This window comes from Epinephelus moara, chromosome 5 (assembly GCF_006386435.1).
Source record: "Epinephelus moara isolate mb chromosome 5, YSFRI_EMoa_1.0, whole genome shotgun sequence".
Lineage (NCBI taxonomy): Eukaryota > Metazoa > Chordata > Actinopteri > Perciformes > Serranidae > Epinephelus > Epinephelus moara.
The window spans coordinates 42,457,239-42,476,928 of NC_065510.1; the positions used below are offsets into that span (position 1 = coordinate 42,457,239).

The 19,690-nt window shown below is 40.8% G+C and overlaps 2 protein-coding genes across 2 annotated transcripts in view; one reads left to right on the forward strand and one right to left on the reverse strand.

Moving 5' to 3' along the window:
* Positions 1 to 3,681, forward strand: part of LOC126389630 (E3 ubiquitin/ISG15 ligase TRIM25-like) — a gene marked incomplete at its 5' end in the record, with an annotated part of 13,092 nt that extends 9,411 nt beyond the window's left edge. Inside the window, 3 exons of the mRNA XM_050043328.1 lie at positions 1,104 to 1,289; positions 1,665 to 1,805; positions 2,877 to 3,681. Of these exons, the coding sequence (XP_049899285.1) occupies positions 1,104 to 1,289; positions 1,665 to 1,805; positions 2,877 to 3,022 (473 nt within the window). The remainder of the gene's footprint in view (positions 1 to 1,103; positions 1,290 to 1,664; positions 1,806 to 2,876) is intronic.
* A 148-nt stretch (positions 3,682 to 3,829) lies between these two features.
* dgke (diacylglycerol kinase, epsilon) lies at positions 3,830 to 16,336 on the reverse strand. Its single transcript, XM_050043614.1, has 11 exons — positions 15,614 to 16,336; positions 14,136 to 14,295; positions 13,900 to 14,019; positions 13,622 to 13,765; positions 13,338 to 13,495; positions 11,841 to 11,889; positions 11,615 to 11,728; positions 11,369 to 11,440; positions 9,676 to 9,803; positions 9,373 to 9,484; positions 3,830 to 8,588 (listed from the first exon to the last, which is right to left on the reverse strand). Exons 1-11 carry the CDS (start codon positions 16,063 to 16,065, stop codon positions 8,367 to 8,369), a joined length of 1,731 nt encoding a protein of 576 aa, XP_049899571.1. The 5' UTR covers positions 16,066 to 16,336; the 3' UTR covers positions 3,830 to 8,366.
* Positions 16,337 to 19,690: the final 3,354 nt, after the last annotated feature.

Genomic DNA, 19,690 nt, shown 5'->3' on the forward strand with positions numbered 1-19,690 from the left:
AAAAAGCACTTTTATGCGGGACGCATTTGCCCCCATTACCGTTTTAGCTCGTTTCGCGGCTCAATACTGAACCAATTTTAGAACGAGTGGTACCCATGAATCATATGCACACATACACATGGGGAAATAGGGCCCAGGTTGAAAAATACCGAAGTTGTCCTTTAAGGATATTTTCTCAGATTTGGCACGAAGTTAATTTGGACTCAACGATGAACTGATTAGAATTTGGTGTTTAAAGGTCAAGGGCACGGTGATCTTGCATTCATCTCATTCTCCTAAATGCAATATCCCAAGAAGGCCCTGGGGGAGTTTCATCAAATTTGGCACAAACATCCACTTGGACTGAACTTCATGAGTTCAGTTTCTTCCTTGGCAGCAGTTTGTGAAGTTTTGAGTTGCAGGGTAGATAATTCATCAGTTGATCCAATCAGAGCTGAGCAGATCAGATTGATGGATGAGAGGAGCAGCTGCTGCAGAGGCAAACTTTTAGACCCAGCACAATATACAATTAAGCATAACTTTCACTGCACCTGACGTTCTGCCACTCTGTCTGTGCCCAGAGTACGCTCTGTGCTGCAAGAGTGTGGAGCAATGACTAACCAAACGATAAATATATTTCAACAGCGCTTCTAATGAAGGATCCAGCTCCAAAAATAGAAACTCTAAATGTGGTGGAGGTCTCTGAACCATTAATGCTTTCACAGACATGGATGTAAACTGTAAGTGCAACTTGACCCCTAAGTGCGTACAACCTTGAGGAGGTTTGTGCATTTATTCAATGACAGCGTTGCATACTTCTGACTGTTCTTGTCCTGGCGGATGATGAATTAGTCAGGCTCCAGTTGGTGGTTCCCCCTTTTAGCTCTGCATCTTATGTGACAGCAGGTGACTAATTGGCGCAGTACTACTGAAACTGTAATGTGGTCATAGCTTTGTGTTTATACAGTATTTCAAATGTGGCTTAGACAGTCTTAATCAAGAACTGGAACTTTCTGTTTAATAATACAACAATTAGATGAGCATTCTGTAACACACAACTCTTTAGTGTGATAAACACTTATGGGTGCAAAAAATGTCTTCTCATTTCATCCTCTCTGTTTCAGAAGTACCAGAGCCTCCAGAGCAGAAAAACATGCCCAGTTCCCACAGTCCAGGATGTCCACCAGTCCAGCCATTATTCCAGCCCATTCCTGTACCTGTTTATATAGGATCACAGGCAGGCTGGAATCTACCCCAGCACCATCCACCAGGCGTCTACAGGGGTCCTCGATTTACAGGACAAAAGACAAGTAAGTCGGACATAAATGTACAATCATACATAATATCAAATTGTTATATTAATCATTATAGTATAAGAAAAAAAGACACTGAGATGAAACAATGGGATGTCTTGTCTGCAACACTTAGACTACATCAGTCTCCACTGTGATTGTATCACTTTTCCTCTAAAACTCCAGCAGAATCCTTTGAAAGATGCTATAATTGAATATTCTACACATTGTTTTAATTTAGCATGTATCCAATGATGTATCCGAGGGGATAGGCATGAATTAATTGCACAACTAGAAGGCCAATCAACAGCCCAACAACCAATCAAACGACAGAATGTAAACACACAATTCACAATAAAATCTAACACCTACCTTTCATAAATAAAATATCAGATCCTCAGAAATGTCAAGGAAAAACTAAGACAACCATATCAGAAAAGAAAGAGAAGAAAATCATCTGCAAGCCAGGTCATAAAGGGATCCCGAAGAAGACTGGAGAAGCATCCAACAGAAGCCACACAGTCAAAAACAAAGGTATGAGAGAAGTACATTTTTGTAATGACTTTTCACAAATGTATGCTCAAGTTTATGTGACCAAAACAAAAAATCCCAACCATCTCTTGGTGCAGCTTTTTCTGTACCTGACCACTGACCTCTCTTATTTTCAAACATGATACAGTTTATGGAGTCTGAGGTAGTGGTGTGCTTGAGGACTGTCTTTTCATATGAAACTCAAGAAGAAACGCAGGTGCTCTTGGTCAGCACATGGGGAGAAAAAATGAACTTCAGGCACTCATACGTGGAGCAGGAACAAATGCACTCAAATTAAGTTAAAACGCCTTTATGCAAATACATGGCTTATTACATTAAAACACCAACCAGTTACGACCCTATGGTCTTCATCACGGCGCAAGAAAAACAAAACAAAACAAAAATAAAACAACAACATCCTGATAAGGACCTTGAGGTTGAAAATGGTCATATGTGCTGCATACCACACTGTGGAATCTCTGTAGTCCACAAACCACTGGCAGACTCTTCTCATTTCAACTTAACACGCTTTCATAGTTGTTTGAATTGGGTGTGGATTTTTTTCTAATGCCATCTGTTATCAGTATTTACTATAAAGGTGGTGGCCCAGTGAACACGTACACTTACAACTCAGAAACTTGTAAAAGGGCTTCCATATGATATGAACGTGACTCAGCTGTATTTTAAGCTTAAAGGGTTAGTTCACCCAAATTACAGAAAAACACATTCTCATACTTCCTTCTGGTGGTATGAAACCTTACAGAGAGTTTGGTTTTACTTGGCCTTGAGATATCCGTCTCTGAAATGTCTGCAGGAGACAGACCTGCACTACCTAAATTACCTGGGTGCCAAGATGTTGGCAAACTCTGAAGGCTTTTAGCGAGATGAACTTTAGATAACATTAATTTTCAGTAATAATTACAAATTCAGGCGTTCACATTGCTGTACTACAGCTTGACAGAATTCAGTTTAATTTCAGCACACAAGATATCTAAAAATTCCAATCAGTTTGGCAAGTGGCACATCTCTGTCGGCAAACTACTAAAGAAACTTATATGTATTTTTTTCCTTCAGAACAAGACAAAAGGCCCCCGAGTGCTTCAGGAGGGAATAACCAAAGTGGGAAAGGATCTGATTTTAAGAAGAAAGACAAACCCAGAAGCCATCCCTCATCAGAGAAATCAACAAAACCCCCCCCAAGGCCTCATAAAAATAAGTAAACACAGTCCATGTATTTGCTTCTGCAATCCTGGTTTGAGGCACTATATTAGACTTGTGCATCATAAAAATGGAGCCTATCAGCCAGTCACATGATAGAGAATAGCACTGTCCTGCTGCTTAAATAAACAGCATACACACATACATACACAAAGTCAGCCTTTGACACTTATTTGCATTACTTTAAATAATAGTCATAACGGATATATATATTGTATGTTTTTACAGGACATATTTACGTAAATGATTGAGTGTGGTAGCAGGTGCTTTGCAATGACCACATTTCCTAACAACTTGAGCACAGTATTTGTTACATTGGTAAATGATTAACACATCCATCGATATATCAGTGTGATGTGTTCTCAGCAACAGGAGCACATGACTGCTGTGATCTCTGACCAGGGATTATAACAGCAGTTTCCCCCCCCCGCAAATTCTGTATATAATTTATCAAATGAAAACACAGAGACATGTGGCTTATATATGAAAATATTTATGGGAATGTCTTCAAATTCAAAAGATCGCTTCTTTACATTCAGTTCAATCAAAATCCATTTTTCTCACCTGTAGAAATAATTTCACCAAACCCTCTTTACTATCATTTTTGTAAACAGCTATGTTTTACATGATTGTTTCCAATAAAAGCTCATTCTTTCCCAGACACAGTTAATTTGTATTTTCATTCCTGTTTAGTTGAGGCTACATAAGGCTTCCTCTTGGGATCATATTGTGGTCAAAGTGAAAATATGTTTTCTGCACATTCTCATCAGCCTTTTGGGGGTTTTTTAACAGATATTGGGCTGCAAAAAAGTAAGCATATTCAAATATACATTAATTAATAATGAAAGCATTTGGTGCACACAATACAGTGAAATTTGCCTTGATACACTAAGTCTATATAAATACTGTTCTGTATCTGCCAAGATTTAATGAATAATAATAAACTGACGGGTTTGAATTGGGAATTAAAAAAAACAAACAAAAAAAACTAAGTCATGTCCCTCCACCCTTAATAACAAGAAAAAAAACAAGTACAAGTTTTTAGCCACGCTAGCAACCTTGTGAGGTGTAATAGTCATTATATGCCAGATAACAAATTTGTTGGATGATTTAAAAATTGAGAAATCACTTTGCTATTGTCAAATCCTTAACACTAGTGGCACAAAACATTTTAATTGTGGTGCCAAAAAGATGGCCATGTTGTGCAAAACAAAAGGATTATAATCCCCCATGTAGTTTATCAGGCTTAGCTGAACATTGTCAACCTTCATTGGATCAAAACTGCATAAACAGCTTTTTTTGCTTTGGCCACTTGGGGGCATAACTCCACAACAAGCTGAACATCCCTAATGTTTGACTTGTAATGGCTTTATACCATTGTGTGGCTTAATACATTAGCAAACAAAAGCCTTCTTGCACATCCAGGAAAGACAGAGCGACATTAGCATTCATTTTAAGTCATGTTTCTGGCAACATTACAACTGTGAATACAATATTCACTCTCTTTTCAACTCTGTTTTGGTCAGTAGCATCTCCCGATGAAAAGGTCTGGCTCTTTGGCCGCTAAGCTGGCACACTAGTTAGCCACTAGCCAGTCGCTGCTTTGTCAGGGTTCCGTTTGTTCTAGCCCCTTGTTAGCCACTGCCTTTTTGTAGACACAAAAATATTTAAAATTCACAAATGGGGTATTTACAGACATATTTTATGTCATGCAACAAAATGTGTAAGTCTTAATTCAGGCATCCACACAAAAATCCACTGACTTGAAGACAGAGTGCTGAAATGCTAACCCATTTCCAGGTTTTAGGAATCATTCCTGGGGCACTCTATTAGAGCTTTTTTTTTTTTTTTTTTACTCAAAACTGCTTCCTGCTGCTGCTGAAAACAAGTTTGAAGTTGTGAAGTTGCGAGCCGTAAAACCCAAGCTATGACCTGAAAGACACTAAAGTGCTCTGTAAATCTGAGGGGGCCTGCAGAGTTGGTAATAACTGCCTCTGGGTTCGCCACTATCAGTGACCCATTTCACATTACACAGTTATTTTATCGATTGGTAATATAAATATATTCAAGTACAGCTTAAGCTGTTTTGCATACAACTTCTGTATTTAGGTCCAACTCTGGATATGCTAATATTTAGCATGCTATCTAGCATTAGTCTCAAACTACAGCTGAGGCTTAGAGAAATTCAGTTAGTAGTTTTGGAGTCAAGAAGCAAAGTGTTTGACAAGCATGATTTAGACCTGTTGGTGGCGCTAACTAAATTTTCAGGGTCAACAAAATCATTAGGACTGATTCTCAGGGGACCATTAACATCTATACCAAATTGCATCACAATTCATCAAATGCTTATGGAGGTATTTCATTATAAAACAGTGTTTTGAACTATAGCCATGCTGCTGTCGTGGCTAAAAACCTGCCAATAAACACCAGTTACATATAAACTAATTCAGTGCAACACAAGACACACACAACACTGGTAAACATGGACAATAAGGTAAAAGGTCAGTCAGGTGTCCTTGAGCAAGAAGACATTCACCAAACAGAGGGTGATGAAACCATGAGGCTTGGTTACCTGCTAAGGAGGTGCATATTCCAAAAGCATAGGCATCACGCGGCAAAACACTGATCCCTGTTCAGCCTTATAAGCAGCAAGTTGGCTCCAGGCTCATAGGAAAGCATAAACTAACATTCTACGGTCTTTCCTGATATGGCTGTGAGAAACAGGCAACCATTCTGCAATAAACAGGACCACCTCAAAGAATAAAATAATTTCCATACACGTAGGCTATTAGACAGAAACACAAATGACCTCTTGCACACATTATTTCGAGAACAGGAAGGATGCAACAAATAAAACTCAACAGCTAGATCCATGTCATCTGAACACTACAAAGAGAAGTACATGCAAGCAACTCTGATGGTATAAATATTTAACTGTGGAGGTTGAAGCAGAAGACCAACTCTACTTAACCTGTCTACAGAAAATACTGTCTAGTCTGCCACCATGTGGGGACTATTTGGTAAACCAGGAATGAATAAATGCAAGAGGATGACTTGAATAACGTAAAATAACAACATGGGACAGCTTAATCTCATCAGCAGTTATCACTTTCGGCAGCAACATCAAAGCTCAGCTCTATGGTTTCATGTATATAACCTACACCCTAAGCAGTGTAAGGTATTTATCAGTGTAAGTGCCAAAACAGTGCAAAACAAAATATGTAAACAGGAGGAACTATGTAAAGAAGAGGGAAAGCTAACGTTTTACATGGAGGTAAAATCAATCTTCTGAACAACAGTTACTTGGCAGTACTTTCAAAACCAGTCAGGCTGTTTGCTGTAGCTCTCACAGGAAAGTTAAATATAGTTTCAAGACTGTGTCTCAGTACAATCCAACAGTTTGGCGAGCTACTTGAGACATCACGGAGACACTGCAGTTGTAACAGGGCCCCTCACTCCATCGGGATTCAAATACCTTTTGGCTTTCACACACATTTCAAAGCTTTATCTCGGGTCACAAATGCAGGAGAAAAATGTCAACATTGTGATGAGGAGCCTGACGGAGTGATATAATGGATATTCTGTGCGGTTTAGATTTCACTCAGAAAATGTGTTTGTGCTCTTTCTGGAGTAAAAAATGGCAAATAAAGCTGTGGATGTACCTAAACCTCCACTTCACAATCATTGTGACAGTACTGTTCTTTCCTGTATTACTACCTCCTCACCTGCTGCTGATTTAGGCCCTGTCTATAGTTACACAGATATTTCTGGAAAAATGGATATTTTCCCCTAAGCTGTCCCCTCGTCCACAAGCAAACAGAGGTTTAAGTCACTAAAACAGAGATTAGTTAAAACACCTTATAAGTGTGGGTGGGGGTGGGGGCATAGTATTCCAAGTATCACTACACAGATAAACAGAGCCGTTTTGGACCAGGCACCGTCTAACCAACAGATGGTTGGAAACTTTCCAGAGTGTGATTGTTATCGATGAGGATTAGAGGGAACTAGTATGTGGGGCTGCCCTTTGAAAGTTGGACATTCAAACTGTCAGTGAGAGACCCCTCAGCCGACAGACTGCTCCAAGTTGAGCAGTTGTTTTTTTTTGCTTGTCAGTGTGCTGTGCAGTGTACTTCTGGGGGCGCTCTGGCCCCGAGATTTTGCTGCGGAGTGAGCACTCTTGACTTTGACTCTACTCTTTGGTACAGACAGCTGTAGACACAATGCAGCTGCACAGAGGAGGAGAAACTTTCCACTGTAAGGCTCCAAGATAACTTTATCTTGTCTCTTCTGCTTAGAAGTGGTGAATTTACAGCTCACAGATACTTAATACAACGCAGTCTCTGGCTTTTGTTTGATATCTAGTCGTTAAAAAAATGTTGCTCATTTCCGATCCATTGTTAGCGCAGTTAGCCTGTTTACTATATTCCATGACTGCCGCTGTCACACTGAGCATCCCACTGAGCCCTGTTCAAACTTAAAACTGTATATGGGGAAAAAAAGAACAAATAATCCAATGCTTGAATTACACGGCCAAATCTGATTCAACCAACATAATTCTGAGTCAGGTAGAGCCCCATCATATGTTTGAGTGAGCTCTTTCAGCCTTTTACCTAACAGAAATCAACTGTTATTAGACCATAAATTGGTGTTTTGAAGAAAGTAGCATTAGCCTGTACACTTTGTTTAGGGTTGCTTTTGCGTTCTTGTGTGGACAGAGAGATTTTGTAAAATGAAGGTCATGTGGAGAATTCTTTTTTTTATAACCAAGGGAAATGTATGTTTTCAAAAATATCTGTATATATGTAGACAGGGCCTTTGACATGGCTTTGTGTAGATTTGGTCAATTGAACCTGGACAACTTGTTAAAAATGGCTCACTGATACCTGTAGGGCTGCGCTGGGCACTCAATTGTAAATACAGTATAATAAATACAAATAGTTGACTATAGATATTCATGGCACAAGGGATCAGTGCAAATACACAGCAGTCTTTCTCCAAAACATTTAGCTCCTCCTAACTGTCCCACCTGTGGAGGGGGAACTGCCTGAGCTCTTGGTTACAGTATACAGGGAGTGTAGAGATTAAAGACCAAAAACCTAATCACACCAGCCCATTTCCAAACTAACCACTCTAACTCCTGTGAGCTCTCTGAAAACATAAAATTATTACACAGGAAAATTGTAACACCTATTCTCATCAATGTTATCTGAGGATAAAGTGTGTTCAGAGAACTTATAGGAGGACGACCAAGTAATATTTCAAATGAGGGATCAATAGAGACCGGGCTGCAGAAAGAAGACAGAAATCAAGATAAGAGGGGCACCAGATCACGTGATGTTTAGGCTGTCATGCACGAGCAGAGCCCGGCCCCGGGGGCCTAGGTGAGTCGTGAGGGGTGGGGCTCTCTGTCTCAGAGGCGCTGGATTCATCATCGTCATCATCTGTCTGCTCGGCGCTGTGGTACAGCATGAGGGCCTGGGTCTTATGGGTGATGGTGATGGTGCAGGGACCCTGGGCCCACGGCTCTCCGTCCACCTGCATGGGCATCTTGGAGCTCTTGAGAACCAGCTGGAGAGGGACAGATAACACTTAATTATAAGATATGCTGTATGTCGTCAGTAAGGGTGGTTACCACCACATCTGGTGCTCACTGGTGTTTCTGTTCTATATTTTAATTTGATGGCAGAACGGCGCAAGTACATTTAGGTTTACATCCTTTATATTATACATGTTGCAGTGAATTGCTTTCCTCATTTAATATTTTGAATTGCTTTACAGTCTGAAATTGAGGGAATAGTTAGCACTAAGGCCGTCATTTCTGCTGGGGACGGAGCCCTCTTAGGGCTCATTTATACTCCCTTTAAGTACGAAAACAATAAAATAAAATAATGTTCAAGATTTATATTCTTTTTTAAACCTTGACTGTGTGTCCCCCCATTTGTGCCATCAAACCTACATCCTTGGTTAGCAACACTGTTTTTGAAAATGTTGTACATAACTATGGAACATATACAAATAGTATTCAAATTCTGTTTTCTTTGTTTTGCCTCCTGTGGTTATCACAGTCACACTCAGGCTGCAGTGGCAGATATACATTGCTCCTGAAGGGTTTTAGATTAGCATTTAATGAGCAGAATGAGGTAGTGTGGAAACAAGCAAAGGATATGAGCACATGCAGGAGCCAAGTAGTGTATGCTTAATCAGATTAGTCTAAAATTAGATTCTCAAGTGCTGTGACGAGGCACATGGAAGCAAAACCTAATCCTCCGTCATTGTGTTTCTCCATACCCACAGGTAAACAGGAAACACTGTGGCAGCACCATGTGTTTGTGTGTGTGTGTGTTTGCTTCACCCTGACAGTGTGGGCCTGTCCCAGCCGCAGAGGATTGGCCAGCTTGACCTGGATCTGAGCACAGTGGAAGGAGCCAAACACACCCACCACCTCCAGCAGACCATCATCCAGCCTGCAGGGTGAGACAGGAAACATCACTGCTGATCACTGTTAGTTGCCATGGTAACCCAATTGATATAAACATTTCAGTAAGAATACTATAGCATAAACAATACCTAGTGATGAATGACTGAATGAATGAATGAATTATTGCTCACAGTTAAAATTATCTCTAACTGTCCTATATGACAGTGCAGGTCTTACCGTGTGGGGGGGCAGGGTTCATCTCCCATACCCTCCCAGAGTCTGCAGCCTCCACCCCAGTAGCCAATGTTACAAACTATGATACCCTCCAGGCTGGGCAGGGCCACCCTCTCCCCATCCAACTCCAGCTGGAACAATACAGCAGTTGGTTAGCTTAGCTTAGCAAAGCATAAAGACTGGAAGCGAGAGGAAACAGCTAGCCTGGCTCTCAACAAAATTCAACTAGAATTACCATCTTGCGGTTGTATGCCTCCGCGAACCAGTCAAGTTGTAGTTACAGTTTACATCCATGTCTGTTTAAACTTATATGTAGCCTCCACAGTAAACAATGCTGCAACTATGGATGTTGCTGCAAAGAAGCAGCAAATTCTAAAACATGGATGCTTCACACACATCTTCCCCCAACAGCACAGACGATCTATACAATCAGCACAGTTTAAAGGTGGACACCCAAAAATTGGTTTCCCCAATTCAGTGTCCAACCAAATGTCTCCCTCTGTTTTTGAGTTATGATGTTGAATAATAGCCAGTGAAGTGTTTTTGCAAAACATTGACCTTTTAGATATAAAATGTCAACTTGTCATCATGTTATGCTATTACGCATTTCTGTGAAATTTGGTCATAATTAAATGTATGAATTCTTGAGTTATGGAAAAAAATGTTTTGCAAGGTCACACTGACCTTTGTCCTTTGTCCTAAACTCTTATCAGTTCATTGTTGAGTCCAAATGGACGTTTGTGCCAAATTTAAGGAAATTCCCTTTAGGCGTTCCTGACATATCGCATTCAGGAGAATGAGACAGATGCAAGGTCACAGTGACCTTGACTTTTGACCACCAAACTCTAAGCAGTTCATTGCTGAGTCAAAGTGAATGTTTGTGCCAAATCTGAGGACCCTCAACGCATTCTTGAGATATCTCATTCACGAGAATGAGTCTGATACGAGGTCACAGTAACCTTGACCTTTGATCACTAAATTGAAATCAGTTCATTGTTGAGTCCAAGTTGACAATCCCTCAAAGTGTTCTTGAGATACTGCGTTCACGAGATTGGGATGGAGGGACAACTAGGAAACACAACCCTTCAGCCACAGCTATCCCTGGTGCAGAGACACAATAATACTTCTACCAGCACCTCTCAAGCTCACTTATAAACATGTTTGTAAAATACTGACACACAAAAAAACATAAAAGTGACAGTTAGTGGTTAAGTATGGAGTGGTAGGTGTTGCTTTGAACTTCAGCCAGAGCTAGGCTAACTGTTTCTCCCCTGCTTCCACATTCTATGCAAAAATTTACCCTTATTGTATGCTCAGGGTATCTGATTCACAAAAAAACACTGTAGAGAACAGCCCAACAAACTGCAGGTTAACATTAACAAACATACAGGTTGAGGGTTAACCGGTACACTGTATGTCCATTCCAGAGATATAAATCCAGAAAAAAAAACCCCCATCAACCACAAAACATCATATTCAATCACAAGCAAGCCCAGACAGAATGTAAAATATTGTTCTTTTTTTTATTACTGTCGTTTATCTTTGCCATGTTTAAGTAAGCAAGTCAAATGTGAAAAAAGTCAGATTTATAGTGACAGCTTGGTAAGAGACAGAGAGCCTCCAAATGAAAAATGTAAATGAAAAATGCATTATCTGAAGACAGAAATAGCATGAAGCTTCTACAAGGCGACTGTACCTCAATCCTCTTATCCAGATCCTTACATTCCTGCACTAAACAATCTTTGGTGCCATACAGGAAATATACAGTCTGGGGGAGAAAACAGAAAAGTATGCGTTAATACAAAGCACTTTGTTTCTCTGATGCTTCTGATAACGAGGAAACCAACTTATTCACAGGCAGTGCCTTTGTATCGATATTCAAATTCAATAAACATTTGCACATGATTTATGTATTCAAATGAAGAGTTTCAAACTCTGTGACCTTGTTGATGATGCGGCTGGAGAAGAAGGAGGGTGTTTTCTCACGGTGTGTGTGGAAGTTGAGCGCCATCAGCGCATCAGGCCCCACAGAGAAGTAGTTGTTCATGGACAGAACCTGAGGAGGATGTGCAGCATATGTGTTACATGTACTGTTGAGTGTGTCAACGAGCCTAAATCCCAACATATCTGCAAGTAAAGATAAAACTGTTTATCGATGAGAAACTCACCTTTGGTTTGCGAAAGTAGAGGCCTTTTGAAGCCACCTGCACTTTCCATCTGAAAAGGATCATGTAGGAAGTTAGCAGGAGCAGAAGAAACACAAGCAGGGCAATAATTAGAATTTTAGAAAGACATGAATACAGTTCTGGTGGAGAAATACTGAATTCTCTATTTAATTATTTACTGTAGCTTTAAAAGTAGAAACCATTACATATTTTAAGTGTAAAAATACAACCAGCTTGTAAAATACCCACAATGTTTAATTGTTTAACCTGCCACTAGTCTGTGAAAACTGGAGATGGCGAGATTATGACCTCAGTGTCCAAAATGAACACAAATTAGATTAATAGAGTTAAATAAAGCACTGTTTTAGTGAAGTTAAAGTACTGTTACAACAAAGTTAAATAAATCACTGTAATAATAAAGTTAAACAAAGTACCATAATAACTGAGTTAAATAAAATACTGTTTTAATAAAGTTAAATAAAGTACTGTTTTAAAACTATGGTCTACGTTTAGAAAGATTGATCATTATTATTAACATCATTTAGATGGTGGTTATGGCCCAACATCATTTAGATGGTGGTTATGGCCCAATAGTGCTAGCTACACAATGTGAAGAGCAAAAGGAACCTTTCAAATCTTTCTCATCACCTTTCTAAACGTAGACCATAGCTTTAATAAAATTAAGCTAAATAAAAATTGTTAGAATAAATTAAATCAAAAGCAGAACCACTGGTGCTTTTATTCTGAAGCACCCAGCTTGTCTCAGGCAAGAAGTGTTGATGGTTTTGCTGTGAACTTGAAGCTTCTGATCAACAGTCAGCTATTGGTAGTAAGCGGAAGTTAAACCACATACAATGCCACCGTTAAAAGAGAGGATTTACAGTGAGAGCTGGAAACATACTAATAGCTCTCCTGTTCATATATTAATAATATCTGCAAGTCACACTGGTGCTCCATGGTCAATGTGACTTAATAGTTGCGGTCTAAAGCCCTACAGGTACAAAAATATACTTCTCGCCTGCTCACACTTTTATTAAACTTGTTTAAGTTAAATTGTGACAGTGGCAGCCTTAAATATGAGGATTCATTTGTTATGAGCTGGAAACAAACTAACAGCTCTCAAGTTCATTTATTTATAATATCTGCAAGTCACACTGGTGCTCCATGGTCACAAAATGAGACTAAATAGTCGTGGTCTGCAGCCCTGCAGGTATTAAAAGCTGCCTCGCCTGCTCACACTATCACCCAGGAAAGAGTGGTCTGGATGGGTGAGGGAGTGTGGGCAAAGAGCAAAAGACACAGGAGAAAGCGAGAGAACTACATAAAACCCCAAAGCGAGCTCATGCCAGTGGCTTAAAAAACTGACGTGACAAATTATTCTCGATGTTCGTGATATAGTGATTTTATACATCACACATGGAACAAGCCGCAATACCCTAAGTATAATCAATATATCACCCAGCACTATGTACAACACAAGGACTGACACTAGTGACCCACCTGTCCATTTTGACCACCTCGGCATCAAGGATGTTACGGAGAACCTGTTCCACAGGGATCTCCCCAGCATATCCGGCACCCCAGCCTAAAGTGTTGGAAAGGTCGTTTCCAGTCCCCAGGGGCAGGATGGTCACCCTTGGCATGAACTGGTCTTGGCCCTGAAACAGGGAAAATATGAGAGCAGCAGGTATGTTATTAATCAGGCACAGAGACATGGTGGCACACAGGAGGACAAACTGTTAAAAAAAACTTGGTCTCATAGCTCAGAGACTGTCCTGTTCGACCTTCAGCTTCATAGTGTCGATGGCATCCAGCACCCAGCCCACTGTGCCGTCACCCCCACACACCAGCACCTGGACACTGCCGGGGGGCAGCAGGGTGCATAGTTGGAGGGCCTTGGAGGGAGTCAGCTCAGACAGGTCAAACACCTGGAGGTGAGAAGACATGTTCTGCTCAGAAATTCAAATACTGACTCATCCCCAGGCTGTGAAAATGAGGATGACAACTAACAGGAGAGTTAAAGGATGAGTCTGAGACAAACTAAAAGAAGCTGCAGCCTGACCTGCACAGGATTCAGAAGGGTGCGAAATTCTCCCAGCAGAGCCTCCCCCATGTTGTTACCGCTACGTGTATTAGCCAAGACCAACACTGGAGTCCAGCCACTGCCACAGGAAGATGCCAGCTATGGAAACACACAAACACACCATGAACGTTGCTTCAGAGAGCTCTGGGACACCACAAAACTCCCACAGTATGAGCACACTGTGGCCCCAAACAACCCCGTCACATCTGCAGCACCTTGCTGTACTCGTCAGGGTGCCTACGGCGGAGCTTGTTGACACAGTAGAGGTAGTGAGGAGGGATGATGAGGCTGTGGAACTCGCCCAGGTCACACTGGTCTGCATCTGTCAGGCTGTCCAGGCAGTCATCGTGCACTGTGGTCTGACACCACACACACCTGAAGGCACAGGGACACACACTTGTTAAGAAAGCAAGAAAAACACAAAAGCCATTCCTGCTGAGGGAAGCAACACCCTAAATCTTCACTAGCTGCAGGGGTGCTGGTCTGTCACTGACACTGACCTCTGACCTGTGAAGCTGTCATTATTAGGATAAACCATCTGACAGTTATCTGACAGTACGATATCATGCCAGCCTGTGGCCTGCTATCCCAGAGACCAGCAGCAGTCCATAAAAGGAAATTAAAGACAGATTAAGCAACCTCAGTTTGTAGGTAATCTATGCAGACAGATTTGTCTCAGTATTATTTGTGTGAACAGATCGACAATCCATGTGTTAATGTGTAATCCATAAATATAAAACACATTCTACAAACACCAAAAAAAGATTTGTGAATTGAAAAAAAAAAAAAAACATTTAGCAAATATTAAACTGATCTGCTAATACACAAATATGGAGATAGATTTGTGTCTATACATATATATATATATATATATATATATATATATATATATATATATATATATAGGCCTATGTAAACTGGACTCACAAATATCTGTTCAAAAATTGTAAATGTTACAAAAATATTCATAATGCTTTTAATTCTTTTTGTAGGTTGTGGAATTTGTTTGTGTATTTACAGGTCCATTTTATATTTGCAAAAAAGTTTTGTGAGTTTGCAAATCTTTTTTGTATTTGTGGAAGGTGTTTTATATTTATGTATTACACATTAACACATACATTGTCGCTTGGTTCACACAAATAATATTGAGACAAATCTGTATCGATAAAATCATTTATTGGACTAACATTGCCTAGAAAAAGGATCTGCAAACAAATTCCAAAAATAAAAAACATGTGCATAAAATGCAATTCCGCAAGCATAGTTTTGAGATTATGGAAAAATCTGGATACACAAACATCTGTTTGAAAGTTGTAAATGTTGGGAAGATATTCATAAATGCTTTTCATTTTTTGTAAATTAAATATATTCACTGATGTGTTTTTATTTTTCTGGAATCTGTGTATCTACAGGTCCATTTTATATTTGAAAACTTCTTTTGAGTTTGCAAATATTTTTCGTATTTGTAGAAGGTGTTTTAGATTTACAGATTACACATTAACACAGTGATTGTTGATACACACATACTGACACAAATCTATCTCCATACAATCACATTGCGTCTGAGCTCTTTCTGGGTGCAAAAAGAGCAAAAACCATGTCTTAAACACACACACACACACACATTTGCATAATGCACACTTAAGTGGGCCTTATACCCACGCGGCTGCACCTGTAGCACCACCCACGCTACCTGAAGTCGCAGAGCTTTGGCTGGGTCCCACACTGCTGTTTGCACACTGCACAGTAACTGGCGAGGGGGACATTTCCGCGGACCCAGCGGTGCTCCATGGCTCCGTCGGGGCTGGAGGGGGCCATGATCTCCTTGCACGGCAGGCTGCGGTCGGCCCGGCGCAGGCACTGCTCGTCGGCGCACACGCCGCAGCAGTCGCAGAAAGCCCCTTGGAGGATGTGCTGGGAGCAGACGCAGCAGTAGGTGGGCTTGTTGAACAGGTCTGTGTAGTGCCAGCCGTGCTTGCTCTTGCGAAAGAAATCCTTCATGTACGTTTTCCGCTTGGAGCGCTGGGCGCTGCACCAAAGGGTGATGATGACCGGGACGATGACGGCCAGAGAGGTCCAGAACAGCAGCGTCCACTCCTCCCGGGAGCCGCAGTCGTCCTGCACCTCTTCCCTTTCCTTGTACATCTCTGCTGGTCAGTAGCGATGGGTGATGCTAATGAGCGGAAATCAGGGAAGAGCAGAGCTGTGTTAACAACACTGAGTGTAGACAGGACGCACGCGACCTTTTCCCCGCGACACTCATGTTCACATACACCAACAGGACGCTGGCACTGGTTTCTGCCTTAATCTAATCATTTTAAAGAAGAACTAGCATGAAACAAGAACACAACGACAGTGACGTTAGCCAATGAGCTACTTCGCTACCTTAGCTTTATCAGAGAGTCTATAAATGTCAAGATGGTTCAGTGCACCAACATGGAAAATGCGCATGCGCACAACTATGTGCCCTAGTGCGTAGAGTAGGCTACAATTCAGCACACAACCAGCGATGGAAGATGCATTCAGTTAAAACAATTTTGCGTTAGGAAAATGGAAGTAAAAGTACCAGTAAAACAATATAAAAAATACTCCTTTCAAAATCCAACTTTTAAAAATTTTGTGAGAAAAAACTATTTCAGGTAGGCCCATTAAAAGTCCTTCTTCTGCAGAGAAAGACGTCCCCGTGACTGATATATTATTGTGTATGATATTATCAAGTTTTTGCACTAATGCATCAATGTTCAGGCAGCATTTTATCGTTCTAGCTTATTTTAACCACGCAGTTTGGTGGTATTGTCCAGCGGTTTCCAACCTAGGGGTCAGGCCCCTCCAAAAGGTCACAAGCAGTGGTGTAGCACCAAATTTTGGGTCCCATGCATAAGCAGTCTCTTGGGCCCCTTGCCCTTCTTCTCTTGATCCATGTCTCCCTCGTGCACTTTCTAATTTTCATATCTTTTTTTTTTTTCAAAGTCAGTTTGCTTTTTTCCCTTTTGCTTTCTTACTTTTCTTTTGAGGAACCCTGGTTTCCACATGACAGTGAGCGTTGGTGCTCCAGCAGCATAAGCAGTCACCAGCTTGGCTTTAGCTGTGTTTAGAGACAAATCCTTGTGGAAGAGTGGACTAAACCATTTTGCACCTTAAAAGTTCATTCTCACTGCCGCGATGCGGAAATGCGGGACGGATCTGCGGAGTATTCGCACAGCGCTTTTCCTCGTTTAAACCATACACAGGCGCGGTACGGATGCGTTGTGGAATTTTGCGTTGTTGTGTTCCAAGTCCGCGCAGTGTGAACAGGTGTGAGTCAGTAATGTTAGCTACACTAATGCCTAGCTAACGTTACCTTAGCAAGCTAACGTTTAACAAGCGTCAACATCAACTTTCTTTAGTACTTACCACTCTCACCGCAGCCACCAAGCTGGACAATGGACTGCCAGACGTTGTCCTTTAATTCACTGTTCATAGAATCATCCCGTCTTTTATCAAAAAGGACGGGGTGCTGTGAAACGAGGTTTATCAACCTTTCTCCCATACTGTCCTGCTTGACTGGATTAGACTCTCCTGAGTCTGCGCGACGTCACTATAAACAAACAATTTCATTGGCCCAGCTGTGTAGTTCCGCCGGCGAATTCCGCGGGGGGGTCAAAGTCTGGGCGGAAACTTTTTTCACCGCACAAAAGTTCTGCCGCGGTGTGCAAACTTTAGAACCCAAGAACCCATGAAATCAGCTTTTATATTTTTCCGCGAGCAGAATCCGCGCGGATATTCACCCTCAATGAGAATGGACTTCAGGAGGTGAGAGGGGGCCTCAGAGAGCTTCCACTAGTTTTTTTATACAGAGTTCAGTCTTTCAACGGATTCATTCAGACAATTTTCATTTAGTTATGGCACACAATTACTGAGCAGTAAAAAATGCAAACAAAACAAAACTTTTTTCTTCCAGGCTTTTTGAGGGCTCCACTTCCATTGGGGCCCCAGGTATTCAGTCCCACTTTCCCCCTCCACTGCAACGCCCCTGGTGACCAGATACGATTGATGACAGTGCTGTTGCACAAATCTGTTTTCTTCTTCTTCTTTTTATTTTTTTTTCTAGATGGCTTTAATTAAGACAATAAAGATCTGATCTGTTTTATTATGTTGTAATCTATTGTATTCAATTCCTCCAGTGCAGACCTTTAATTATCATTGCCATTACAGTAGCTGGTGTCAAGCCCTCAGTGATTGGACTACTGTAGACCCCCAGCAGTAACTATAGCCAGAGAAGACTGACAAACTTAAGACCTAAAGCTTTCTACTTAAATTCAAGTAGGTCTAACTCTCTGTAAAGACAAGACTGCACCAAATGTGAGATATCTCGCTTATTTCCCGTTTCCTGATGATATTTAAGCGAACATGGGAACGAAACAGGGTTCATCTCTCCCTCCTATCATCTCTGACACTGAGCTCCTGACGCGCATACTGCCGCTCCTCAGCACGCATGCTCTGCATCGTGAGCTCATGGCGTATTAGATAATCACACCGAGGGAACAAAAGCTTTCTATGCCCCAGGAATTAATGCAAGCAACATATCATTAAAGTGCACAGGATACTGGAAACACATGCGCAATGCACAGGGGGAAACAAGGAGCGGAACCGGAAACAATGACGCACAATGACGTCTTCTTTCGGACGTCACTGGCCGTGCTCTATGGCAGTGCTAGAATCATAGATAGAACTAAAATATTAAAACATTATAGGGTAATATGGTAAGTAATTAAATACGAAAACAGGTTTTTTTAAGGAGTTGATAGGCTATTTTTAATGAGATAAAACCTTTATGATCTTTGTACAGAAGTAATGGTAGAGATAATAGGCTAATAATAATAATAATAATATTTTCTGTTATGTAGCTCACAGTGCTTTCCAGATCAAGGTGAAAAAAGATTTTAAAAAAATAATTGAATAAAAAATAATCAGAAACCCATGTAAGCCCCTTCTGTATAACAAAAGTTAGAGACATGAGAGCACACATATTGAGCAGCACTGTGCCCATACATAAACAGATGGAGGTGCAAGTGCAGGTAAAAGAAATACGTTCATATGTAAAAAAGGAAAAGCCAGATAAGACCACATACAAACAAATATGAAAACACAAATTCTTGAATTTAAAATGGATAAAATGTGCAAAATACATGCAAGTACACATAAAGATGCTAAATGATGGTTCTAAAAGAAGCACAATTTCAATATGTAATGACAATGAAGTTAAAATAAAACACCATAACATAGTAATATAAAGAGAAAATAGCATGATGTGAGAATGGAAAAAACAATCTTGCCATCTTGTAAAAGTGAGTTTTAAGGAGATACTGAAAAGCTGCACGTGGTCTCCCAATCTCACACTGAGGGGATGTGGTCATTTTAACAGCAGAGGACAGTGCCGAGAACATAATAACTCATGTACTCACATCATACTCAACAAGTATGACGTAGACTAACAAAGTAAATAGATTGACTGATAAATGAAATCAGTGCATAAACAGGAGCCATAGCCAAACACTACCACCACACTACACTACCTGTCTGCCAGCGCTCTTCCTCTGCTTCTTTGTGCTCTTTGTTCATGGTGCAGCACCAAAACACATGTTGAATTTGTTAAAATTAATTATCAGAGCTGCGGTGTGGAAGATGTAAACACTATTTCAAGTTGAGCTTTTGTTCATAAAGACATGTGGAAGTGGGAAAGTAATTCAGCTGGTGAATCCGAACCTGGCAGAGAACTGGTGTGATTTTA